The sequence below is a fragment of the Amblyomma americanum genome, chromosome 9 (assembly GCF_052857255.1).
Source record: "Amblyomma americanum isolate KBUSLIRL-KWMA chromosome 9, ASM5285725v1, whole genome shotgun sequence".
In the NCBI taxonomy this organism is placed as follows: domain Eukaryota; kingdom Metazoa; phylum Arthropoda; class Arachnida; order Ixodida; family Ixodidae; genus Amblyomma; species Amblyomma americanum.
In genome coordinates this window covers 136,211,509-136,239,463 of record NC_135505.1, presented here as the reverse complement: position 1 = coordinate 136,239,463, position 27,955 = coordinate 136,211,509, and the positions used below count along the sequence as shown (strand labels likewise).

The 27,955-nt window shown below is 45.8% G+C and overlaps 1 protein-coding gene across 11 annotated transcripts; it reads right to left on the bottom strand.

Moving 5' to 3' along the window:
• Window positions 1-197: 197 nt before the first annotated feature.
• LOC144104493 (embryonic polarity protein dorsal-like) lies at window positions 198-27,537 on the bottom strand. 11 transcript variants are annotated; one of them, XM_077637545.1, is made up of 12 exons: window positions 26,883-27,200; window positions 25,458-25,589; window positions 22,010-22,230; window positions 21,480-21,628; window positions 19,578-19,669; window positions 18,006-18,149; window positions 16,203-16,301; window positions 14,874-15,107; window positions 13,294-13,386; window positions 9,418-9,483; window positions 6,277-7,254; window positions 198-6,175 (listed from the first exon to the last, which is right to left on the bottom strand). In XM_077637545.1, exons 2-11 carry the CDS (start codon window positions 25,486-25,488, stop codon window positions 6,794-6,796), a joined length of 1,590 nt encoding a protein of 529 aa, XP_077493671.1. In that variant the 5' UTR covers window positions 25,489-25,589; window positions 26,883-27,200; the 3' UTR covers window positions 198-6,175; window positions 6,277-6,793. The 11 variants fall into 11 exon arrangements, with proteins under 11 accessions (XP_077493671.1, XP_077493675.1, XP_077493673.1 ...); XM_077637549.1 differs by lacking the exons at window positions 25,458-25,589; window positions 26,883-27,200 and adding an exon at window positions 27,410-27,537; XM_077637547.1 differs by lacking the exon at window positions 25,458-25,589 and having other exon boundaries at window positions 26,883-27,206.
• Window positions 27,538-27,955: the final 418 nt, after the last annotated feature.

Genomic DNA, 27,955 nt, shown 5'->3' with positions numbered 1-27,955 from the left:
TTTTTACTTGGTTGAGGCACTAGTAGTATATCAACGTTTTTCCATTACACAGATAAATTAAAACAATTTCTTGAACAGCATGTATGTAGTTGGTAAACAGAAGTGCAAGTTAATTGAATTTCAATTTCTATGCACAAAGTATCTATATGGGAGATGTCACAAGAAGATATCACACAAGAATGACATGTACACAGTGCTGTGGTTTCGTAAGCCTCAAATCGTCTGGCCTTTTATTAAGCTCAGACTTATGTACATCTTCATATACCCTATGGGCAAGAATGATTGAAACCGTTAAGTATTTATATGACAGGGCCTGGTAACAAAAGAAGCACACACATTGTGACACTCACAAAAGAAGGGTGGTGACTCGCATGGCAATCACAGTTACACAGCGCTCCGATGAAAAGCATAAACACCATTTTTTTTTTTCAAACACACTTTGTGAACAGCTGTTAAATCTTTTTCGTCCAGTAACCTTTGTACACTTCTGTTGTTGTCACAACTCATTGGCAGACCCAGGTAACCAACACATTCAGTAGTTTCAAAGCCACAGTTTACAATACGTTATCCCTTTTGATTTGTACTCCCATTGCTGATGTACTGTCACAACAGGAAAACAACAACTTGAGAAACCCCAGTTTTAACTAAATTTCTGAGATCCACTCCTTACTGCTTTATAACAAAACACATACTACAATTTAGAAGAAAATTAGAAATTAATCAGGCCTTGCACGTACACCAATTTTCTTTGCATGTTTTGATATTTTTGCTGCACTGAAAGTAAGCAGCTAGTCCCAAACAATATACTTTTTTTTTTGCAAACCAAACAATCTGAAAATGCACGTCCAATCTATATATAACAACACATTCCACTGTTTTTTTTTATGCAGAAACTGCCTCCCAAACACATCCCACCTTACCAAGCTCACCACTCTAAAGTTACAAGTAACTACGCACAAAGGCCTTGAGAAAATGAAAAGAATTCTAGCAATGGCTGCTCAGCAAGTGTGAGAAAAAAAAAAAATACAACGGACATTCTTGCGATGCAGATCTTGCACAGGTGGAACTTAAGATCGCGAAATCACAGCCAAATTTCCTGGTGCGAAGCATGCTCGTGCTCAAAAGAACGATCATTGTACGACAGTGTGTTCAGAAAAAAACCCCACCGCATGGTCCCCAAAGACTGACCAAGGAAGAAGCCACTTGGCCTAGACTTCTCTCACTGTTGTCACTGTAAACGAAGGGAAAAACACGGAGCTATCCACATGACATGCCAAGCAGCACAATAACACCCGCAATATCAAACACACATTTACAAGCAAACGGGGAAGAAATGTACAATGAATAAAACGAAGCACCGTAGACAAGAAAACAATATAAACAATCTACACTTCAAATGCGTAAGTCATTTATCGCATCAATGGCCATGATTTATCTTGGCATCACAGGGTACAATAATAAGGGTGTTTTAAACACACTAAAACAGTATTTTGTGAACCAAACCGGTGATATCTGCTCTTTCGCTAACCACAGTGTTGCTGCCGAAGCAATGAACAGCTCGGATAATTACGCCCCACGGCTCCATATTGCTTCTGGCACAAGCTCTTCCGGCACGCAAACCAATGCCACCTAATTTTCCATTTCTTGGGCAGTAACATCCTTGCAAGAACTGCAACAAATACTTAGCTATCATATCATACACAGCAGAGAATTTTGCTAACACACACGAGACTTTACAAACTCTCATTTGTTCTTTTTACACAGTACTAGTTAGTGACAGAGACAATTACTGGTAATTGCAAGAACAGCTGCAGAATGAAAGCCTCGCTTGAACCAACAGACCTCAAGTCATGAACGGTTTGTTCCGAGGTAACACGATGGTTTTCAACAGATGCTACCTGCTGACCTACTACACAGCATTATTGACAGGCACACATGAAGCGGTCTGTCCCTCCTTGACATTGACCTGATGATACGCGAGTTCATTTCATGATTACATGACTACAAGGACCAATGGCAAAACACCCAAAGAAATAAAGTAACACAGAACGAACTCATAATAAACAACAAGTTGTATAAAATCTCTTGAGCAATCAAAATATGGTAAAGGAAAACGTGACAAAACGTGGAATGTCCCAACACAAAAATATCTGCGAGCGAAAAAGTAATGATACCATCAGCATGACTGCAGGAATGAATCAGTGCAAGAAAAAACATGCACGAAGGTAAATACAACAGGTCTTTTTTGCCTGTGACCTGAAATATTGTAATACATTAAAAAAGTGGTGCAAACATATTTACAAAGGACGCAAATGTACGGGAAGTTGAATATATTGATGATTGAAAAGCATGCACGCTGCTGACTAAGCACGGAATTAAGTACTGAAAATGCAAGTGAAAACGAAGGTCAAAGGAAGCAGTAACACGTTAGACCACCCCAGAAGCCATGTCCCACGATAACCACTCTCAGTGGATCAATAACTACAACCCAGTGGAGCAAAAGAGATTAATAAGAGAGCACGTCTCTAGCTGACATCAACTCAACGTGACATGAAGGTAGCAGCCTCCCAGAAGTTCCATTTGAAACAACCGTCTTAGCAAAAACTACCAATTATAACCATCTATATCGGTGCCACCACCAACGTTTTGTTACAAGTGGTGACCCTTTTTCAAACCTAGAAGGGCATTCTAACTAAACTTTACACCAGTGCAAACGAATATTCTAGACATATTGTAATTTATAAAACGTAAAAGCAGAACCTTTTTAGCATGTCTAAGTGCTGTTTAGTATTCCATAAAATGAAATATAGAAGCTTACTGAAGGTGATTGCCCCAGATCATGGCTCCTGGACTCCAAACTAAAGGCTATTCTTTCATTATTGGCAACATCATTATTCCAGGCCATGGTAAGTGAACAAAGACTCAAGGAAAATGTCGACGACTGTAAATAACAAAAGGGAAGATCCCACCACCATCATCTTGTGTTCCCAAGCCCCCCACGAAATAAATGCGCTTAAACAAAAGGACTTGTGACGACATGTGCATATCACAGCTATAAAGAATACAGTGATGCTATCATTAACGGTCAAACACTTGTGATTCATCAGCATGCTCCTCCTTTAAAACCTCAATTCCAACTAAATCCTTCACGTGGGCTTTATACGATAGAAGCAACACCAATTTGAACTCAACAGGCATTCAAAAACAAATAGGAGTCCAACCTTCTGGTTATTGTGACCAAAACGGAGTGTGCCATGGTCTATACTCAGCAGTGCTGCAACTTTGTGACCATAGCTCATGCAGTGACCAAGCTTTCCACAACGGACTCGCGTGGCTTCACCAGTAACGCCAGCTAAGAGGTGGTCACACACTGAGGACTTTTAAACACCCCCTAGAAATGAATATAGCATTAACCAGGCAGCATTAAATTTGGTTACGATGTAGGCTACGACAACACGACCGAAGCTTGTCCATCGTTCTTCCCTTCTCAACCACTATTTACGACAGCGCAAGGACAGGAGAGCTCTAAACTGTGCACCCATCCAAAACACCCTGCAGTACATCTTGTTTCAAAACCTTGCCAACGTTTCAAGCTTGCTCTGTCCTCCCACAACTAACTTCCCGGGCCATTTGAATCACAGTTAACACTTCTAAGAAAAGGCTCTATCTCCAACGAAGTTCCTGCCACAACACAGGTGCCTTCCATTACTCACGTAATGTTACAACAACAAAGTTTTTGTGACAGTTACAACTTTCGCACTGGCTACTACATTTGCTGAAGCAACGCTGAGCTCGACGAAAGCATGCATTAAGGAAGGACCTGCAGGAGTCAATCGACCAAAGCTAGACATGCAGCATGACCACCTCTGAAGAAATGTGGGAGCATTTGCACACAGCCCGAGTAAACAATTTGTGTCCCTTGTGGCCTAGAAGCGAAGAGGTTAAGTTAGGTCATGAAAAACAGAATTGTAGACCATAGAAAGAGAGCCTGCACAAAGCCGACTGTTACGAATTCACTCTGGACGGCATAAATATATATATATATTTTTAATTAACAAGACTACCTTTATTCTAGAGCTACAAGCCCAACTGTGCCCGGTCCTCGTCTTAGCAAGCGTCTCTCATCTCTCTCTCTCGCACTAGAGCCAGAATCAAACACGTGCCGAACTAAAGCGGAGTCACGTTCTTTTAAGTCTGATCATAGCTTTTCAAGTACTGCCAGCAACAAATGAAACACAAATGGGACAATTCATACAAGAACATAATAAGACAAAAATAATAACTGGAGGAAAGAAACAGAATGGTAATCTATGCGACTAAGTTTAAAATCTCGCCCCGCTGATAGTGCTTCAATTGCCCCGTTCACGTTTCATCTGTTGCCGACTAATAAGCAATGCTTACAGAGGAACGATTCGATTCGCCACTGCTTACGCAAATGAAATATAGTGAACAGAAATGATGTAACGTGCCAGATACCCATTTCTGACTTCTCTGAAGTGGTCCGGAAGGAAAAAACAGAACAGTTACTATTCAATCCTGTCAATGCAGCCCAACATTTGCTAGTCTCCGGCCATGAACCATGCGTCGATATGATGCAATGGTGAAGGCATACTCGACACGACTCCCCGAGAAAAGCCTCAACAATAAACTCTTACGCTATCCGGAGCGCCGATCGCCAGCCTCTCGAAACATGTCATATATTGCATCAACAAGTGCGGGAGGGACTCCCATCTCCGTAAAATATTAAACAAGTTTGTAGCAAACACCACTTGTCACTGCTGTTGAGGAACACACACACACGCGCGTGCGCGAAAGGAAGGACAGAAAATGCAGATGCAATGAGAACAATGACAAAAGCAACTGGAATGAAGACTGAACGCAGTACATTCAAACCGCAAAAAACGATGCTATTTCTCTCCGCCATTTCACACTTCTGCACAAAGCTGAACCCAACTGGAGCAAATGAAAAAAAAAAAAATAACATATCTGCACACTACCTGCAGTTAGGAGATTTCGCAGCCTATACAAAGAGAAGGGCTCCTGTGGCAAATTTTTCAAAGAACAATGCTCCTCGAACAGCCACAGGACTTGCCATAGCTGAAAGCACCGCACGATATTCACTTGGTCGGACAGAAATGCCTATCCGATGTGGAGAACAGACAAAGCGCAACTTTCACATCCACACGGCCACATACACGAGACACCACAGAGCTGCAGCACGCAACACACTGACCACCAAGGTCAGTGGCATGCGAAGAGATCCTCTGTGGACTGGGTAATTGGTGAATGAGTGTTTAGGCGGCTAAGTGATGCTGTGGGTTATGAGAAGGGATTGAACTTTTCAGATTTACAGCAACAGTTGTTAAGGGCCCATTTCCTGGCTTTCACGTTGCAGTAATGTGGTTGCAGTTGTGCGGAGAAGAGGAATCTGCAACCAGAGGGTGGTTGTCGCGGAAGGCAGACGGTTGGTGTGGGCAGATGAAGGTATAGCAACAGCGGTTGAATGCGCGACTGGAGGGTGGCTATCGTGGAAGGAGGAGGGAGTGTGAGACGAGTGCAGAAGAAAGTAGCACTGCTCGTCTGTGGCAGTTGCTGAGATACGCCTCCCAAGGCAAAGCTCAACGGTGCTGGTGTTGTGCACCCGGAAGGAACGGCACACTGGAGAGGAGCGCTAGTCGAAAGAACGAGTATGTGTGGAAAACTAAAAAGAGCGCTCTTTATCGTATAAATTGGCGTAAGGGCCGCGCTTTTTTTTTTTTAAATTCAGATGTGAATTTCGAAGGTGCAGACCATACACAGATTTTAAAAAACATAACCGTACGTACGGGTAGGTCCGCTAGGTATATAATATAGCCTACCTGTACACCACCATTCTAGGAATTTCCTTGGGGTGCATCCGCTGGAACAACCACAGCAATTACGCAGAGTTTAAGGTGCTCTGCAAACTATCCACAAGTCTCCCACTTTGACAGCGATCGCCTAGAATTTGAATCAGAAGTCCTAAGCCTCAACACTTCGTTTCAGCAAGCAGCCAGACATCGAAAAAGCTAACACCCAAAACTGATTCATGTGACAAGTGCAAGGCGCCGATTAATTCCTGCTTTTCTATGTTCTCTCTGTTTGTGTGGTCAGCACAAGGCGCGGGCTGTGTGCATGTGGTGGCCATGTGATGGGGCTGTGGCCTAGTCAAGCTGTTCTGAAAAACAGCTTTTTGTCACAGTCCTTCTTTCTGTATCACTGACAGAATGAAAATAAAGATTGATTGATTGATTGCACCACCCATGTTGTGGAATCCCATGCAAGATGCCTATGCATAACGCTGCCCGCCCCTACCACCCTCCTTTTGGTCACGCTCAGCTGCATGGATAATTTGTGACTACCACTGCAACTGCAACAACACACTTTACTCAGGAACCTCCCCATTAACAGCCGACGCTATAAGATATGACTGGAACCTGACATACAGTTCCTCCAAACCGGACAACTGCCACCATCTTGTCTCAATAACCGAGAAGCAGAATGACACGTTCAGCTGGTCAGTGCCTCCTTGTGAGATCTGTTTCAATCCACGGTTAGTAATACTCATCTGAGGTTGCGAAAAGGTCGCAGACCTTCGCATATGGGATTTCTATGGGATTTCAAGCCAGCAACACTGTGATGTCTCTCGGTGGCTGTGACAGCACCTCACACACCTCACCACTGTCAATTCACCAGGAACCATGCACACACGAGCATTTATGGCGTTTAAGAAAAAAAAAAAAGCAAACGGGACAGCAGACCACCACCACTTGCATTAAGACGGCTCCGTCTTGAATACTCGTGTTCCGCCACACCCATTGCCACCACCCAGATCATTGAGGAGTCCTCCCCCCCCACGGCCGTCCTCCATGAGGTTCGACTCGCTCCCGATGTTGTTGCCACTGTCAAACAGGCTTGCCGACAGGTTCACAAGGGAGAGGTTCGGGGCGCTGGCCAGGTCGCTCAGGTTCATGTTGAGGTCGCCAGAGGTCAGTGCGATGTCGTTGGGGTCGATGCCCAGGTCGAGGCTGTCAAGCTTCTCGGCCGTCTCGACCACCTCCGGCTCGAAGGCGGGAGGCGCCACTGCGCCGGCAGCCACGTCGCCACGGTAGTGAGGGTTGACGGGCGTCAGCTGTGCCATCGCGGCAGCGCCGACCTGCTGCACCATCTGGTGGTGGTGGTGCTGCTGTTGCATCGCCGTTGCCGTGGCGATTGCTTCGGGAACAGGACTGCGACCTGTGGGGGACAGGAAGCACGAGGGAGGCATTTCTGCATTGCTTACTGTTTACTAGCCACACACAGTATAAGACAGACTTCCGCTCATAAAACATTTTTTGACGCACTCTCCCCAGCTATCAACGCTGAATAAATATTAAATCGCCCAGCCTCTGCTTTATTTTGAGTTAAAATGGCATGCAACAAAAAAAAATTTACAACATTCCAGCAGAGGTTTGTAGCCATGAGTGCTTCGGGAACCCCTGAAACAATAGAAACATCGAGACAACCGGGAAAACAGGTTTCAAGCATTACAACAAAGGTTAGATTATGGTACTAAATTGATCCCACTTATAAGAAACATGACTATCATGCATCGTTAATTCGTCATATCCCGATGTTCGCAGTAAGTGGTCTAGGCATGACAGACCAAACTTCCGTAAGGTGGAGTTTCATGGTGCACTCTTTTTTTGCAACACATGGGAGTCACTATCAGCCTAAGAAAAGGAGCAGCGCCAAAGCATGCAACCACAGACGAAGAAAGGACAAGGCACAAGCGCTGCACTATCACTAGCATTGCACTATCAGCCCTGTTTTGGCACTGCTGCCAGGTTTTTGCTTTGCTGCTTGTTTCTACCTCGGCTAGAAGATATGAGTGTGAGCAGAGCATACATCGCAATCAACGATGGGTGTCTTGGATTTTCAGCTCCAGACTACCTGCCGACTGCCTCGGGCTGCTGGCCCAAATTCGATATTTCTCTAGCAGTCCAGAAGCTCCACCGACCGGTTAAAAAGTTGGCATAAGCGCATCTGTTTTTCTTATTCGGCGGTCCACGGAATGCTCCGTGCTGCCAGGAGGTTTCTGCTCAGGCAGCTTAGGCAGCTTGGGCAGCTAGCAGACCCTGATGCTCTATGCTGGCAAAGAACCCCAGGCGGTCGAAATTTCCGAAGCCCTTCACTACAGCGCCCCTCATAGCCTGAGTCACTTTGGGATGTTAAAACACCCATAAACCATAAAGCAGAGCATAAAGGCATAGAGTTTTTTATGCTCTATGTTGGAGTCCTCTGATGCTCTGTGCTATATTGAGTTCGACTGGATATGGACACTTTTTGCATTCCTGTTGGACGATGCTGTGCATTTATCCTTCACACGAGAGCAGCTGCTGCTCTCCGAGCCACCTGAGTGAATTTTCGTGCGCCATACTCTTGCACCTTCATCTTTACTTCCTTGAAAATCACTCCGCATGGATGGAGCCTTTGCTCTTGTTGTTGAGATGTTTTTGTTTGCCAAGTTTGTGATGTTGCTAGCGCACTGTGCTGAGCTGTGTATTACATCAATGAATTTAGAGGCCCTTCTGCGATGGCTTCGTACATGCCGGCCTGCGTGGTATGTCACCAAAGTTATACTCGCCAGTCAGGCTGGTCCCACAGCACTGACGACATGAAGAGAGCATAGTTTTTGCAAGCATGCTTTCATAAGCCATACTACCAGAACAAACTCCCTCCATTAGCGCTTTTCATTTGTTAAATCCACAACACACAGTGCCTTCGCACAAACTAAGACGCTGGAGCAATTGGCCACGTTATGTGTGAGGACACCACACACGTTCTCTAGGTACTAATGCGCTGGGCAGGTGGATTAATCTCCTCGGGGAAAAACAGCCATTCAGGTGCCGTGAGCGCCCGTGTGTGTGGCTGCTAATGTTTGCAGCAAATGGGATGCACTCACACTGTCAAAGGATTGGTGCTGAGGCGTGTTGCGCTCTGTCTGTTTGAAAAAAGGAACAAATACATTTGTGCCTTTTCTCTATCAGGAAGTAAACGCATGCGGTGTGTTACTACAGAACTCAGCTTTTGCTTCTGCGTCATTGCGAGTAATCGTTTGCCCTTGCGTACTTGTGAAGAGAGCGTGCGAACATCGGAACATCACTTTGCCCGAGTCTCTTATTGGCCTATACTGTGGTACTCACAGTACACGAACGCCTCAGTTATCAGGCCAATGAGGTTAGCCTTATTGCGCACTGGTCCGGGCTTCCGGCAATGAATCCACACGCAACTGCCAACAGTTAGCCCGCGTGAACATGACGTTATTTTATTGAAGACTGGCGGCCTTAAGTGGCAGTAAAATAAACACGGGGGACACAGGACAAAACAAGACAAAAAGAAACAAAAAGGTGCTCTCACCACTCTCAGGCCTGGCCTGAGTTCTGACTGCCTGGCGCATAGTTCTAGGCACGGACACCGGTGGCGCTACAAAGGGACAACCCGCCGTGCAAGAACCAAGACGGTGGCGGAAACGTCAGGCAAGGCACGGAAACAAAGGAAGGAAGGAAAGGAAAAAAAAAAGGAAAAAGAAAGTGATGAGAAAAAAATATTAGAAGCTGAGTTGTGGCACCATTCTGCTGACTACACTTAAACAAGCATTAAGATGTGACCTCTGACGAGCACAAAAAAGTACCTTTCCAATGAAGTAATACATATACAGTCGATCCCAGATACATTGAACTCAAAGAAAATCGTGAAATAGTTTGACATATTGATAAATCGATGAATAAAAACTGATCACAGATATGCTGATCTGTAAATTAGTAGCAATGATACACTGCACTCATGTTAGTGACGCGCTTTTTGCAGCTACGTGCCAGCCAGCATGCTGGCAGCACAGCTCACAACAGGTCGCTAGGCCTAGCCGGCTCGCATCGAAATCATAGTGGATGGGGCTTAGAACTAGCCACTGCTTATGATAAGAGGTATAATCCTGTTAGCAGTCCACTGTGACTAGAATAATCTCATTAAAATGAAGGTACAGTTTGTTTCCGCAACGACTTCGGCAACGAAGCACACTAGGCGAAGGCTGCTGCTTTCAGTCGGGTTGGCTTCACTGCATGACCAGCTGTGCACCGAAAGCTGCCTTTTCCGCATGAAAGCAGTGTCGCGTGGAAAATGAATGAGACCGAAGGCTACTCTCGCACACCCGCGTTCACCTCGCCACACGGTTTTGTAACACAAGCATGCCTGATCAGTCTCCGTGAGCGAAAAGCGACTGCGGGAAAGCCAATGGGGCACAACGATGTACAATTTATCTAATGTTCCTTTAAACAGGAGTTCGATAAACGTGAACAACAGTGCTTTACTTCTGCATGGGTGTTTTTCAAGGGGATGTTCTGAGAGACAAAAACAATAATTTTGATAAATCCAAGATCCGACTACAAATAAAGCTGTGCTTTGACTGCCCCACACACACACAGAAAACTGCAATCATGCCTGAAAACACGCGTCTACAAAGCCATTATTTGCAGCTTATCCAAGTAGTGTTGTTCATAACTGAGGCCCCAGTAAGCACCTGGTTCAGATAAAGCCCCTCAATGAACCGAAAGCAATGCCAACCTTTAATGAATGCCGCCCGCCTCCTTCCCTGCGCTTTCGGCCGACATTCAATTGCTCAATCCTTCAATCAGTTTTTGCGTGCTTTTTTTCTTGCTTATTTTGTTGCTTCCTCTTCCTCCGCGATGCCTAACAATGAGAGCAGTGCATGCAAGCGCCAATGCAATAGCTCCAGAGAACGTCTCTCGGATCGGCATCGAGTAAGGGAAGCCACGGTCAAAAGGAGAGAGAAGATGGCGTTACTTTTACAGCTTTTAAGGGGCTTTAGGTTCTGACACAGCAGAATGGCTTATCACTAATTTTAAGAATGTGCTTCCTGTCTTCCGATTGCTCCATTACTCCTTCCACGGTAACTTAGTCCATAGGTTGTAAACAACTCAAACTCAACGTGATGGTAATAATAAAAATAGAAATAGAAAAGCTGGAGCACTTCCATTATTCAAACAAGCAAAACCAGCGGACACAGAGAAGCACACTAGACAACGCCGTGTGCTTCTCTGATGTCTGCGTCCTTCCGCTGGTTTTGCTTGTATGAAATATGCACCAACCCGGCCAGCTCTCCACAATTCCATTTTGGACGCCTTGTCCCCCCCTCCACAAAAGACGGCCCATGTTGTGACCGCAGTGCAGATGTGCGGCACGTAAGTATTCCCCTACTGCGAAAGCAGCAATGAGAGTTTTCTCAACCACTAAGCGAAATGCACTCCACAACTCGAGGTAAAAGGAAACAGAGAATAAAGGTTCATGCAAGAAGCGGTTATGTTGAACTTCCCACACCTACAGGCAACCCACAGCATGCAAGGTGCAATAAAATGCTGTGCATGAATATGATGCAAGGAGGAAGTTTGAGCCTATAGGAGAAAGTGGTGGCCATGTGGTACAGCATCTGCCTCACATACAGGAGGTGCTCAGTTTGATCCCCAGTTCTAACAGGTGCCCATTGGTCTTCTGATGAGTAGCATATTTCTCCCAGCCTGATCCTCAGCTTTTTCTGGAGTGAAATCCTTTGGAAAAAGGGTCTGGACCAAATGGTTTTATACCATGCATTGCCTCTGCACGGAACAGATGCAGCGGCATGTCGCACTCTACGAGAAGCTTGCGTGATTCATAGAAACACCCGGCTAATAGAGCACCACAAGGTATGCCCGGGCTTCACCAACTATAATTTATTATCGTGCAGTTTCAAAAAGGTAAATTCGAAATGAAGTGGCATACTTTGTCACACTCTTCTTCAAAGTACTGTATAAAAACATGTAAGAGCCGCACCCCGTTTTCCTGAAAAAAAGAAATTAAAAACAAAAGATCCTTGTAAGGGCCACACCCAACCTTTCCATAAACCATGTGGTAATAGGCTTTGAAATGCACATGTGCAGCAGCTTCCAGGTGTCGGCCACAGGTGGCGTGCAAGGCCATGACTCATCATTAGCATCTGCAACTTTTTTCCACCTCCACGATATTGGCATCAGTACCAGCAGCTCCAGCTTTTGTAGCGACAGCTACATTACGGTAGCATTTCAAGCCTTCAGCGTGGCAGCGGCTTGTAATGGTGCCCCGCCCCGTGGTTGGTCACGTGACCAGCCATGTGGTGCGGAGCAGCTGCTGCTGCCGGCGGCGCGGCTCGCCGGCGCAACCGAGCTGCAACAGCTGTGCGCATGTGCCATGTAAAGTGGGACGAAGATGAAGAAGGTGCGCTCAGCGAAACGGAGCGGTGAAAGACCGAATTTGCAATTCAACTGAGCAAGTTCCACTCGGCCAGCTGTAGCTATTGCGTCACTCCAGGTTCAACCAGAGCTAAACCACCGCCAATTTTTTTTGACAGTCAACCACATGTGTGTTGTGGCTTTCGTGCGCTGCTCAATTGTTTTTTTTTTTCAAGAATTGCCGCTGAGCACTGGAATCTTAGCACAATGGGCAAGCATTGTAATAGCTATAAAGTTCAATTTAAATAGAAAGTAGTAAAGTTTACTCTCGAACAAGGCAAGTATGTGGCGGAAATTCAACGTGGACGAGAAGTCTGTTCGGCGATGGATGACTTGACCAGTGACAACGGACGACTCAGCGTAGACCAAATGCCGCTCATTCCCTGACTGGAATGTTGTTTTTCCTTGAATATATATATATATACACACATACATACTGGTAGGTGGTGGCAAGCACATGTATATTTCGTGTACATCGCATTCATGAACATCACCTTGAAAATTGGCCCTTGAATCTGGGAAAAAAAAAGTGCGACCCTTACAAGCATTTATACAGTACTCCCTAACTATTAATGAACGTTTGCCTCTGTGGGTACTTAAAAGGAGAAAAAAATTTTGGAAATTTTCCTTGCATGTGGTTCCACGGGCCGTGCTCCTACCTCCCACCCCCAGCATGGATTTGACTCGCACACGCGCATATCGCGGTGTTCCAAGAATACATCGCCTTTGAAATGACCAATCACACTTTCACAATCTGTTCTAGGATGTACTTGGCGATTCTTATGAGGGATGACATCAATTGGTGCACTGCAGAAAAAGAACTGAAAGCTTTTGCTCGCATGCATTCCTATTGGCGCTAACCCTACTTTACACCCCCGGTCAGCTCCGGCATCCGCGAGCGCCCCCCTATGTTTACAAACACAGTGTTTGTATACAAACACTGAGCCACCGAGGTCACTGTTCCACCAGCACTCACCGGCACAGGCACCGAGAAGGACACTCTCCTGGAAGTACCGGTCAAAGTAGCCCTCTCCAATCTTGCGCTTCTTCCGTTCGATTGCCTCGGGATCTGCAAGACGGCAGATGGGAGATGAGACAACTGCTTGGGGGGTTTTTCGTGCCTATCATGATAACTACGTGTATAGAGGGCAAAGGGCAGTTCACAAACGCTGCATGTAACTGCTGTTGTGTCCCCGATTTCATGCAAAAAAGAAATTTCAAAATGCAATATGCAAAACAAAAATTCACGGCAGATAAGGACAACTGCACAAAATTACAATGCGCTTTACGAGATATAAAACTGAACAATGTACTTATGGATTCGAGCAAGAAAGGCACAGGCGCCAACTCACAACTGAGGATCTGTTGCTCGTTTCCGATTAATATGAATGTAAACGTCATAGACGAGAAGAAAATTGCCCACTATGAAACAACCAAGAAAAACAATATGATGGATAGGTCATGTCTGACATGACCTCAACGAATCATGCAGAGAAATCCGAGCAAACATAAGAAGTACTTTTTTATCTTGCCTGCATCCATCCCTAGTTTCCCTTCCAGTTTACTGCAAGTCAGCAATAAAGATCTCGAGCTGTGAGTGTGGGCGCCGAGTACGAGTTCTCCGAGCTCCGTCAGAAATGTAGCACCAACTAGCCCAGCAGAACACTTAACCAAAGCAGCAATTGGGGCCAGTTGGATGCACATCCCCTTCAATTAGCGTGCCACAATTAGCATGATACGACATGCTAATTGACACGTTTTCTTTCTTGCAATGATGCACATGACATTCGAATACATGAATCACATCACGTGGTGATGGTCTGCGACTGCTGAGTGTTTTATAATTGAATGTCTTTTCTCATGCTATTTTGGTTCTGGTTTCAACAGGTTTAAACAGGTTTACAACAGCGTACAGCATGAAAAACTGATGAGTAGCAGCTTCTTCACTCATTGTCATTCCAGCTCTTCAAACAGGCTTGGCTTTAGAGTTGTAGGAAATTAAAATGACAAAGCAACTATTATATAACAGTTTTTTTTATGCCTTACGTGACCTATACTGATACTTGACATCACAGCCATTGTTTGGCTGTTGAAACTGAAACCAAATTAACGTGATTCTACTATTTAGCGGTTCTAGGCCAACGCCACGTGGTGATCCGTGCACAGCATATCTTGCTCACCATTGCAAAGAAGAAAACACACAACCAAAAGTTCGGTGTCTACACCCCTTCAATAACACCTCCGTGAGCTTCTGTACAAATCTGTGTGCATGCTCTGACCAGTGCACACACAGCTGCACAAAAGAACCTTAACATCGCACCTTAAGCACCAATCAAAAAGTGCAGTGAAGCGTGTTCTGTTGTAACACACTATGAGAACAGAACACCTCATCAAGAGCAACCACTGTGCTGTCAGCACGATCCAAGCACGCCGTCTTTTCCTTCCGACCCTGTTCATCAGATCCAGAACTTCACTCATCCCAATCGTCACCGCCAATTACACACAAACAACACAACATGGCAGGAAAACGTCGAGAAAGGAGGAGGGGTCACGCACCGCGCTCATTGGGGTGCAGGGTGAAGGCTCGGGGCTCGCTCAGTGCCCCGTCGGAGGGCCTCCTCAGCAGCAGGTGGACGTCAACTGGCACGTCGGCCATGACGGGGTCCCGGTAGCGGGGCGTCCGGAAGCAGATGGCCACCTGCTTGTGCACCCCATTGGGCAGGATCTCGGCACGCTCTTTCCACACTGTCTGGCCCTCCCGCTCCTCCTCGAACCACACCTCAATGTCATCTGAAATACAGCGGCACTCGAGAGTCAGCGACGCAGCTGCAGCTCCGGCCTTAACACCCCAAGACCTAGGCAGTGCAACTTGGAAAGTTGGAAGTTGGTAACACAACGTCAACTCAGGCCTGCCTCAAAACGGATTTCATATTACATTTAGAAACAAGGTACAAATATGACCCAATCTCTCTTTTAGATGGCTACCACCAAAATCATGAGCTGCGAGAATTCGCCTTTTTTTTTTTTGACAACCTCGGGGCTGCAATGCAAAGCACATGGGAGGCACAGGCAAAAAAAAGAAAAGAATGGGCATGAATGCAGACACGGGACGCAAGATGCAGCACAGGACACTGAGGAACAGAAGGCAATGAATGAGCTGTGTTGATAGAACTAGGACGGGGGCCAAATAGGCACGGGACAAGGCACGAAGCGACAACGACAACACTGACAGCTGAGGCTCTGCAGCACTCAACTTTGCTGAAGCGTCGCCCCTCACGTAATACTGGCAGGAAGGTGATGCCATGTTCACAAAAAGGAACCTAGCCGCATCTACGACTACGCACACAATGAACAAATTAAATTCACACAAAGCAGCAGCAGCAGCAGAGGCAACACAAAACGTTACCAAGGTTTCAACACACGAGAGGCGTCATTGAACTCAACTGTGTTGCACACGTTTCTGAAGTGGCCTGAAGTGACGGCCTCCTGCTGCATGACAAACCTGATAGCGAATAGAACTCAAAGGTGCCCACTGCTTCCATATTTTCAAGCTGCGTCATTCCTCTGAGCCTTTGGCTACACCGTAATAACATTTTTTATTTCTTTCTCTCGAAGATTCACCCCCCCCCCCCGCCAATACGCAGCAGTAAAGGCAGGCAGATGTCGATGGTAGCTAGAGATCAACGGTGGAAGGAGTTTTGCCCAGTAATGAATTTAAAACTGATTATGACAATCATGACAATGACACAGAGAACAAAAAGATGCAGTATGACTGCAAGAGGTGTGAGCGAATCAACAAGTGGCAGGCACGAGAACACCAGCAACAAGTGGTTGCACGCATGCAATCTAAAAAAAAGTGGCTGGCCAACAGTCAACCTCCCTCACCTTTGGCGACCTTGTCACAGAGCAAGATCATCTCCAGGCCTCCCGACATCGGGGCACAGGTATGGCTCAGCTTCGTGATGGTAAGGTCAGACATGGCCTCTGCAAAGAAAGAAAGGACAGATGAGCACGCTTGGCAAATGTGAACTCTGACCAACCATTAGCCAATCTTTTTGGGCGCACCCCTCTGGCAGGGATAGGTGTGTCAGGATGACAGCAACACATCATGTCGCGACAGACCACAGAACCCATTGTGCAGCTCAAACAGCAGTCCTCGACTCAGTTTTGGACTGGCAGTGTGCGGAGAACACTTTAGCACAGCGGGCACCACAGGTAGCCCGACAGTAATAGCATTGATAGCAACATCATCTAGAGGGCAACACAATTCTATCTCATGAACTGGCGGACAATTCATCAGCCTGCGGTGCAGTCCTAGCCTGTAATCTTTTTTTCTTTCTTGCTCAGTCCAATGTAAGAGTAGAGAGAGAAAGCACGGAGAGTCATTTCACTCAATTTCTACGCTGTCTCAAAGTTGCACTGCTGAAATCTTTAGGGAAGTACTCCAAGAGAATTGTTTTATCAACCGTGGTGGTGCTTGAAATCGTCAAACAATAGGCAGCTGATGACCCCGCACATCTGTGCAGCAATGCAACCGGGCGGCATTATCTTTGCAAGCATTACCAACAAGCATCAAAAAATCCAACAGGCATCCAAATGCATAAGAAATTAGAAAGTTTGTGTCGAAAGCCGCATCTTCGCTACAGCACAAATTAAAGAAACCCTCCAAAGCTGAGATGACTCTACGCACAGTAAGCTGAAACCATTAGTGCACAACACATTATAAGGGCTGCATACCAATGTTTTTGCAGCGTTGATATAGAAAACTTTTAAAAAGTGTCTACCTTTTGACCCCATATAGTAATGAAAAAATGCAACAAGGTCATTGCAACTGGTACCTCCGTAAAATGCAACCTCATCACTACCTAAAGATATAATATGTAAGTTGCTAATTAAACTCAGATGAACTTCACACGCTAACTGAGAATGTGTGGTAATAGCAGTCGCAAAAACGCACACACCTTGAATCCTCATATTAAATAGAAGAAATACACCAATGACGCCACAAGTTGTCTCGTAACCTCCCATCTTATTGCTATCAAAGATGAAATTCGTTAAGTTGGTAATCATATTTTCATTGCTTTCACAAGCTAACTGAGATGAGACGGTAATTTCAAAAACGTTAAGTCTTGAGCTACACAGTACAACGACGCATTCATCTTAATCATCTCACTCCTTCACCATCCCAGCCGGTAACTTGCCTGAACAAAATGCGTTCTGCAGAAGTCTGATTCAGTGGAAGCAAACTGAACTGCAGGGGCTTTTTTTTTTTTGATTTTCAGAAACTGAAGCTGAAAAGCGTAGGAAAAAAAAAAATCAAGCTGGAGGGGCACTAAAAGTTGCTCACCCAACAACAATTGTCGCCCATGAGCCAAGGAAGAGGAAACAATAGCCTTGGACACAGCTTCAGAACTCTATCAGACCCCAAGGCTACTTTGTATACCCGCGGTAACGTCGTGACAGGGAGGCCGGCACGACAGGCCATTTCACGGTGCACTATCTCGGTGCCGCAATCGATTGCAATGAGGAACTGGTAATGGTTCCTCCTTGTTATCTTTCCACCAAGCGTTGAAAAATCAGGACTCGTCCACAGCACCAGGCACTTGAGCTTATCTCGTCGTTCACGCCGTGAGTGCCTCACCACATTGAGGCAGTGGGCGACTGCCGGGAGGGGAAGGGGACACTCACTTCGGTCGTAAATAATGTCCGAAACGACGGGGTGCAGGGGCACGGTGAACTTGCCCGGCTGCGAGCCTTCGAGGAACACCTGGAAGCACAGGCGCACCGCGTTGAGGTCAATGCTGGCAGCTTGGTCCTTGTGGGCAAAGCCATCTGCAACGGCGCAAAGATAAATATACCTTCCAGTTGCATCTCACGGCAAGAGAAACACTTTACACATCTGCGTAAATGCTCACAAGTGAGTTTAGACTGACCGCTGCCTACTTTTGGGCAACATCTAATATGCAGATTTCAATATTGTGTCGATTTTTTTTTTCTTTCTTTTATCGATAGATTCCTGCGGTTAGGCCACTCCACTATTCACTTCAAAACGGTGGTCCCAGGGTCCGCTTCATCACCGACGTCACAGGTTTGAATCGAGTTGTGGGAGAATCTTTGGTGGGGGACACTGGTCTTAGACATATTTTCCTTATTTTAAGTCCAATCCAAATTAAACTGTAAAACCTTGCTCAGTTTTTTATACTGATTTCAAATGTGAAATTTATTTCTTAATTAATTAGTTCTGAAGATAGTTAAATTTAATTAGTCATTTATTAGTACACCAGTGCAAAAAAAAAATGGCCCAATAAAAAATAATTTTTAACCCATGGCTACATAGTATGGTGAGTAAAGAGTGCAATAATCAAAGCAGTTTTTTCATTTTACCCTCATTAGTAATTTTGCAGCACTTAGAATAGCAGCATTCAAAGAGTGAATATTGCGCATCAATAAACTTTGCAAAATTACAAATTCTTGAAGCGTGATTGAACAATTGTGCTCAGATTATTGCATACATTGTGCCTTCAGCTTCCCTTAGCAAACAACAACATGTCTATCTGTCCTAGACGTTGAGGTATTGACGTACCAAGACAGCCACGTGTCCACAATTTTCATGGTGTTAAATCGCCTGCTCCTGCACAAATTGAGCCCACTCAGTGATCTAAATTTAATATTATGGTCAAATTACCGATTTCCTGGGAGAGAAAAACAGGTAGAGTTGAAGAATAATAGCTATAGGCTCCAAAAATGTCATTTTTAAAAAATTGATTTTGGGTCATTTTTTGGTCCCAAAGACCAGTGTCCCCCCTTAAATCCAATTTTCTTGGAAAGAAGGCCATTCACAGGAGGGCCTCCTTTGAGGGGTATTTCTTGCATCCTCCTACAGATGGAGCTGTCCCCAATGTCCAGTAGAGAAACTGCTTCCCCCAAGTCCACAGAGAACTAAGTTTGCGCACTCCCATAAGCTGCTTTAAGATCCAGGCCAAAGTGCAGTAAACTCCTTAAAGAAACCCTCCAACGTCCATGGCAGTTCTTCCGGCTAGCAGCCCAACAGGAGCAAGAAAAAGACAATGCCAATATTAAATAACTGAACTCACTGCACCGCACAAAAAAAAAAAAAGAATGCAGCGCTTTTCGACGCTAACCAGTTCACTAATCTGACCCCGCAGCACCAATTAAGTTCCCTGTGGCATAAACATCTGTGCATATGACCTGCAGTTACTGGCTTTAAATATAGCCACCCATCACTATACATATACTCACTTCTAAATGGGTCCACGCGAATGCTTTCCCGCTGTAAAAGGTTCTGCTCGACGTCACGCCTCTTGACGCACTGGATTCCGAGGCTTGTAAAGCTGAAAGCCGAGGGAAAAAAAAAAGGAAGGCAAACTGAAATCACACCACTGCTCATAAACACAACAAACTGAAATGAAATATTACTTTATGGTTCAGTAGCTCCGAGTAGGTGTATATGAAAAATGCTTTGCACTAAGCAGGCAGCCCTTTTGTGATCTGCACAACTGTCTTATTAGTGCAAAAGAATTAGATCACTCATTGACACTGAAACCAGGCATCACCCGAAAAGTGGCAGCGTTACAAAACTTGCGATTGGTCGTAACGGTGCGACAACATCAAAGGCAGGCAATTTGTGCTTGAGTGAAGATGCGGCTTTCAACACAAACTTTGTAATTTTTTATGCATTTGGATGCCTGTTGGATTTTTTGATGATTGTTGGTAATGCTTGCAAAAATATGAAATGTTAACCAGTAATAGTCAGTGCTAGTATTTAGAACTGGACCAACTACAAAGGAATAGAATAGAATCGCAATTCAATAGCAACAGAATTAGAATGGAATTTAAATATAACTGGAATAGGTTTACAATGAAACTGGAACAGAACTGCAATGCTTTTGCATTACTTGCACGCAAGTTTCCTATGTGGCCCTGGTAACTTTTATGGGGTTCAAATGTCACACACATTAAGCGTTTAGCCAGTTAGAATGTCGTCCATGGGAATCCACTCATCATAACTTTCAATGGCCTCTGTGATCAATACATGGGATGATGTTTTGCCAGATTCCGTTGTGTCACCCGTATTTCCGAGGTGTTGCCTTTCGGCAACACTGAAAGCATGGAAGAGAATGTCATGTTCAAGCAAGGTGATGAAAAGCTTAGCCGCAGCAGTGACCATTAATTTTGTAGAATGAACAACTTACAAATACGCATTCCTTCTTCATTTGCATACCAGGTTCATTCTTTTTTGCTTTAAGCCCTCAGCTGTAGTTGCCCCAAGTCTGTACTAAAATCAAACATTTATTACGTTTGTGACTGTCTGACATTCATGCGGATGCAGTTCTTTTGAGGTGCCACCAAGTCGAGAAGAAAAAATATGCATGTGAGTGTGCGCTGTTGCTATGCAGTTGCAAAATCACTCTTTTTTTGTCCCTTAACGCCCATCCTGCAGTTCCCCTTGTAGGAACAGCTCCGACTGGCCCCTTTGGAATGCTTTAGAAATACTGGAGAGACGTCCAGTTTCCTAGCATTTAATGAAATAAGTAAGAAAAATTTGGCTAACCCACTGAATGACACATGAAACATGTCTGTTTTCTTTTACAAAAATTGCTATAATTATTTGCCTATTAAATGCACTCTTTTGTTAAAAAATAAATGCCACTTCGAGAGGTACTCTAATCGGCGGGATAAAACTTACACAGCAGTCATTGAAAACTCCTTTCACATGTTAACTCTTTACCCGCCAAATTAATTCCAGAAAAACGCACCAAAATCGTCAAACTGTTTGGAGATTTTCGGTAAAAATGGCTGTCGTGAGGCTTAAAAGAAGTGCTACGAGCACAAAATGCTTTTCATGGACAACTACCACCCTCTGGTATTGAAAATTGCAACTAATATAACTGTAGACCAAAATCCGTCTTTGGCAGTGGGAGCAGTGCAACATCAGGCCGTATGAGTGCAGCTCGTCACTGGTGATTTTGATACAATCTCCCATGACGAGTGCAGCTTGGGGACGGTGGTTAAACAAAGGGCTATTTGACCAATGCAGGGGACGTGTCATTACGTGAAAGCATTCATTCCGGGGTAAATATGACAATATTTGGGAGCACCTCGAAGGACTGTGAACAAGGAACTGCAAAGAAGGTGGCTCACGTGCACGTCATGTCCGCCTTGAGATGCTGGGTGCAAATGCCATTTTTGCAGCCTTCCTTGCCGACCAGGTTGTGAGGGTGCACCCGGTATGGCTGGTCCTTTGTGACGCAGGAGACCACCACCACCGCTGGCTTCTGGACATTCATCACCTGCACACATGAAAGTATGGGAAGGCAGTAGCCGTCAGCACAGTCATGCCTGCATTCAGGTTCTTTTTCTGGGTGCTAGCCGTATGGGAACTGAGGACAAGAGAAGCCCAGCACTCTGGACCGGGAAGGCTCACACCCGATAGAAAACGAGTTGGCACCCAACAAAATCGGGGATCAAACCCCACGCCTCCTGCCTATGAGGTCCAATGCTCCGACAACTAGGACAACAAAGAGGTCAGTACACTTGGTAATCACGTGACAGCAAAGCACCATCGACAGGTCTTTCACCATTTTCGCTTTCAGAGATCTGATCAGTCGGCACTAAAAACGCGAAGTCCTTGAAAGGGGCCCTTCCAGCATACAGCAGTTCCCGCCACCCACCTTGATGGTGGGATAGGTCTTGTTCTCGGTCGTGCTGCTGACGCCGACAAGCGTGCCCGGGTAGCGGCCCTCGCACTGGTATCGGAAGCGTAGGGCCCGGGATGCCGGCTGCTCCAGGATGACCACATGTGGCTGCTGCTGAGGCTGTGGAGCAGGCAGCCGCGCCTGGTCCAGGCTCAGGTAGCTGGGCTCGGCCGCCATGTGACGCTCAATCACCTCCGCTGCTCCGCGGAGACGGAGAAAACGATCGAGAGCCATCAAAAACGCACGAAAAGGAGAAAGACTGAGCAACGCAATTAACAAGCTGTCATCACGGATCGGTTGCAACCAACAAGAATCTGGAGCAAAGCACAACCAAGTAATGACCTGTAAGGAGGCAGGCGTTCACAGCAGCAAAGCATCTCAAATGCAGCATGCTAATGGCCAATTTTAGTCCGACAGTCATGCTCAAGGTGAACAGCAGTTAGGAGCAGCCCAATGATAACTATTATCGTGCCGCTTGTGTTTTCTGCACTTGTCAATAAAAGCAAAGAGCCGTTATTACACTCAATGACAGCTATTCCTGGCAATGAAGGGAATTCTACAGGGTCAGAGCATCTGCCCCTGTGTTATTCAGCCAAACAGTTTGGACGCACGACGGTGCACTTGCCTGTCTGACGCAAAGCTCTTTTCGTGGTAGCGTCACTCCGTCGCTAGTGTGGCTATCACCATCTATGGAAGCTTCTTGGAACTAGAAGTGCCTAGCAAATTCACTCTGGTAAAAGAAACAGCTTTTTCCTCGAATTTCTAAAATTTAGCGAATGTAGTAATGTTAGAAATGTGCCTTAAATATGAATGTTGACAATATACTATGTTATATGGGGACCATGTACCACTGCCTAAGAACAGAGGACACGTTTCAGCTCGGTAGTTTCCGTTCTACTGCCAAAAGTTGCTATTATGAGATAAAAGCTGCTAAGTGCCACTGCGCAAGTTTTCTGGTGCCAGCAATATACAAAGAAGGTAGAAATAGGAGGTTTCCATGCTGTACTGGAGCGCTTGCAGAATGACGTCAGTGCAGCTGCTGATTGGCAGCAAGCTTATACTCCTAAAAAAGATGATTTGCCCACACTAGAAGGGTCTACATAAAGATGTGGCGTTATTTATGAACAAATGTCACTGAGTAAACATGATTAATGAGCACATTTCAAGCACGAGCACTTTCCTGAAAACTGTCACTAATGGCCTTACTAGGGCATGCATGTATGGTGCTTACTAAAATTTATGACAACAAAAGGCAACGGTACAGCTTTGTCAGTTAAAACTCAAGCGAGTGTGACTGGCAAACTTTTCTAACTTGTTTTCTGCACAAGCAGCATGACAATCACGTGGTCCTGCCAATCTGTTGTAGGGAATGCAAAAAATTCAGCTTCTAGTTCTGTGATTAGCCTGTTGTACCTTCACAGTCGATGCCAATGTTTTGAAATTCTCTCCAAAGCTCGCTTCTATCGTTTAGCACTCCACTTTCACGTCGGACAGTTTTCACATGCCAGACAGCAATTTCTACCTTGTCTCTCGTTTATTCCTTTACGTCTTCAAAAAACCAGCCTCCCTGGCTTACAAAAGGCGGCCACGATCAACAAGCATAAGGTTATTGTAAAATTTCAAAACAACTATTCTATCTACGGTGACCCCTGGAGCAGTTCTCCGTAGGGCCCCCTCTTGGTTGTGAAAATCCCCAGCAGTTATGTTCCCCCTGCCGCCCATTGTTACCGCAAACACGGCCCCTGACATAAGAACAAGAAGTTGGGGATACAAACACAGTGCTGGTGACTGACGGTGAATGTGGCAGTTCCAAAAAGAAACAAACCTACAAGACGACCTCATGGAGATATTTCAAATGGCACACAGGAAACACACACAAACAAAATGACTGCAGTATGTGAGCTTGTTTTGTGAGCCCGCTGACAAGAAATCGGTCTTTTCTGAAGAGGGGAAATTAACGAAGGGTTCAAGAAGTACAGTCGTCAATTTTTGGGTGTGGGTCCTTTTTTTGTAATGATGAACAAGACATTCGTATACATGGATGGATCACCACATGGAGTTAGCCTAAGCCTGGTCAATAATTGATAAATTTCTTATGCTGCTTCGGTTTCAACAGCTGACCAATGGCTGCGACGTCAAAGTTCAGTACGGGGCACACGAGGCAAAAAAAAAACTTATCTAACCGCTGCTTCTTCATTTATTGTCACTCTGGTGAATTAATGTGATGAAGCAGTAATTGTATTACTATTCTTGCATGCCTCATGTGATCTGAATCCAACTTTGATGTTACTGTCACCATTCAGCTATTGAAGCTAACCGAAATAACCTAAGGAAGGGAATTCAATTAAAATCATTTGACAAGGCACGGCTAGATTCCACATGGTGATTTATGTACACTGTCTTGCACACCATTAAAAATAAGAAAAAATGCAAAAAAAGATATTTAGTGCCCGTACTCCATCACATAGGGCCATGACATTTCAATGTTTTTTTCTGCATTATCTGAGTGCGGTTTTTGCAAACCACACAGATCACAGATAAAGAATGGGTCTACACCCACAATCACAGTGCTGGGTGTTGGTGTGTCCAGTGAATGCCTCGGCAACAATGTTACTGTGAACTATCATTCAGGCACAGCGGTGTCTACCCCAGGTACTTTAGGCCGCTGGAAAATGGCAGCAAATCAACAACACCTTCAGCAAAAATGCCTTAACTGCTGCTTATTTACCCCCCAATGATAAGGAACCCAAGGGAATGCCACTTGAAAGAAAGTTACCCTTGGTACCCACTGCCACGATTGTGCATCTACTTTTTTTTTTTCTCTTTGTAATCGGCAACAGTGGCAGGAAGATAATGCAAAAATCCGCCGAAGTGGACAAGACTGCACAGTTTGACACTACACCGACTTCCTTATTAGAGAAAACCAACTGTTCCCGCACAGCATGTTCACAAGACAGCTTTTGGTTAGCGCAGTCATTTCACTTTTATGTGAACCAACTTGCATAATTCATGGAAATGGATGTGCAGATTTGTTTCTGTTTTCCCAAAACGCCACGTATACTATCATCACTTTGAATATCTTTTTTATGAGTTGCTTCTAGCAATTCCTTTTTTTTTTTTTGCACTGGGTGTCACTGCAATAAATCATTGGTGGTTAATTAACCAGCACTGGGCTTGTGTATATCCCTCTTGAGCTTGTGCCAGGTGTACCATTTTGTGCTCAAATGAATTGCCAACATGCTCGACCTTTCACCTTGCACTAATCTGCTCTCCAAATTTAGAGTAAACTTTTGCAAACCTGTAAACGAGCGGTGTATGATGTGAGATGCCAATACTGCAAGGCCTCAATCCATCAACCGACGACAGCAACGCAATGCCAGAACAATTGCAGGACAACATGGGGTTAGTGAGGAGCATGCCTTACCTACGTCATCAAGGCTGACGTCGTTTTGCATGTTAGTGAACAGGCTGTCCTCAACTCATGCAAGAAGAAGGAGCGAGGAAGGGCGGCCGCTCCGAACCCGGGGCCCAGAACGAACCCAGGGTGCGTCACGACCTTTGACCGGAAAGGGTATGGGGTTAAGAGAAAGAAGTGAGAAAGGCAAAGGAGAAAGGGAGTTGCAATGTGTATTGCCAGTCAAATAGTCACACACATTCACACAAAGCACAGCCAAGCCCCTAAAGGCGGTGTTAATATGCGTCAACATGTAAAACAGCGACCCGACTTCCAAGGCCATAAGTGTGCTACATTAAGTGTCATGCTGCTGCTGCTATTAGTAACAGGATGAGTGTTTAGAAACCCTTAATGGCTTATGTATGGACCAGTTCAGGCTGATCGCGTGTGCCGCTTGTTGTGAAAGCAATACTCTGGATTTTTCAAAAACGCTAAACATTTTTGAAACCCGCCTAGCATCAGGGCACGGCTTCCTATGGCAATTATGGCAACGAAGTTAAATATATACATACACGTAAGCAGACAACAACCGCTCCAGAACAATTCATTCGTAGCTAGCCCGCAGACACGCTCGAGAAATGTCGCCTTTAATGGTCTGTGGCAAGAACATTTCAGCACCAGGCTGTCATGACACTGTTGCATGTGGATGAATGACAACGCTTGAGTTGCTCCCTTGCCGTGTTCTCGCTGTTCAGTATGTGGAGCACTGAGCGTCCACTACGCTAAAGTGGTACCACAACACCACTTTTGCAAGAAAATAAAGCGAGATGGCTAAAAAAAAGAAATAGCGGGACATCCGGCACGTCTTCCGTTCCGGAGTAAAACCGTACCAACGAGGGTCGACGAGGCTGAGAAGTGCCTATTCGAAACGCTAAAGCGAACAGCGCGGTAGGCTTTTTGGCACGGAACAACGCACCTACGGCAGAAAATAAGCGCCTCAATTTGGCAACGAAAGCTTCCGCCGCCACTGCGTTTGTCTCTAGCGCACGGCCTATCGGCGAACGCGAGTTACGTACCGAAAAAACTCGCGTCCGCTACGGCATGACGCCGACCCGCTCCTTGCCAACGCTTTCGACGTCTACAGCGCCGGACAACACAAGCGCGGCCTCAAGGGCTGCTCACAACACCGCGGTGTCAAAGAACTCCCCCAAGGCAACAACGCAGTTTTAATCGGGCGGCCGTGCCATCAGGCCAAGCGCTCGCGAAAAGGAGACGCAAATTCAAGCACGCTGCGAGCCGAGTGCACGCGCATACAAGCCACCGTGCATTTCCTTTCCTTTAAAACCGACCCAACTTGCGAGCCAAGAAAGCTTATCTGCCGCTATCTCGATCAAGCGGCGTTATTAGGCCTAGGCAGGCTCTTAAGAAAAACTTTCGGCGAGAAGCTTTTCTTACCCTTCGGAAGTCGACTCGGCGATCAAGCCTTATCCACCGTTGTGCCGTACGAAAGGATCTTCTCCCCGCTACGTGTGGAGGCGCATTGGGTGACGCGTTTTCGCTGGCGCGGCCCGGAATGCGCGACTCGATCGAGATGAAAAAAAGTGTCTCTCCGATCACGTAACGCTGCAGCAAATCGCCATCGTCCACTCGAGGCGCCGACGGGACAACTTTTGACTGAATGACTCACGTTAAACGCAAACTAATAAACAATACAAAAGCAGCGCACGCGCGAGTATCGGACAATCCGTCGCCGTGAGCTTTCCAGGAAAACACGTCGCCTTGCACGGCGCCGATTGGTCGCCGGCGAGCCCGCGGTCGCGGACCCTAGCGGCGGAAACGCGAAGCTGCCTTGCTTGCACCGTGTTGGGTACATGTTGGGCGGTTTTGGCAATATTTCTCCGAGTTACTAGCCGCGATAGCGTTTGTATACAACCACGAGAGAAGACAGCCCGTCCGTCCAGACGTAAACAACCGAAACTTACCTCGTGAAGAGTCATAGCGCAGTTTAGTGAGGTACTCTCCAGACCGCGACGCGTATCGTGGAGGCCGCCATCTGTATCACCTTCGAAACTGGAAGTGCGCCTTTGCGCGCGCCCGCCGCCGCCGACTTGACGTCAATGGAAGCGAGCGCGTCTTGTCGCGTCGCTCTCTCCCAAACTTCCTTGGGTTTTTTCACACTCGGAAGAGGAGGGATGTTCGAAATAAAAATTAGCGAGTCGTTTACCTGGCGGGCGCGCCGGGGCTTTCCCCCGCCACATGGAAATGGCGAGGAATACTTATCAGCCCCGTTCGTTTTATAAATAGACGCGAGGAGTCTAAATCTTGACACAAAGTCCGCGTCATTCACGCCGCGTGCCGGCGTCACGATGGTAAAAACAGAGCCACGAACGGGTCGGAAAGAACTCGTCTCGTTTAATTACCAATGCAAGCCGCGCCGGCCAGCTGGGAAACTCCAGCCCGCAACGGTAACTACGTTACGCAAGAGCTCTAAAGCGAGTTTTTGATAACTATATTACGTAATCACTGAT

Excerpts from the sequence above, each read along its gene's own strand:
- LOC144104493 (XM_077637545.1), bottom strand. The coding sequence starts at position 25,488 with ATGCAAAACGACGTCAGCCTTGATGACGTAG. Across the intron at positions 18,150-19,577 it reads TCGCGTGGACCCATTTAGAA|ATGGCTTTGCCCACAAGGAC; the intron begins GTGAGTATATGT and ends GCGCCGTTGCAG. Across the intron at positions 15,108-16,202 it reads CTGTGACAAGGTCGCCAAAG|ATGACATTGAGGTGTGGTTC; the intron begins GTGAGGGAGGTT and ends GCTGTATTTCAG.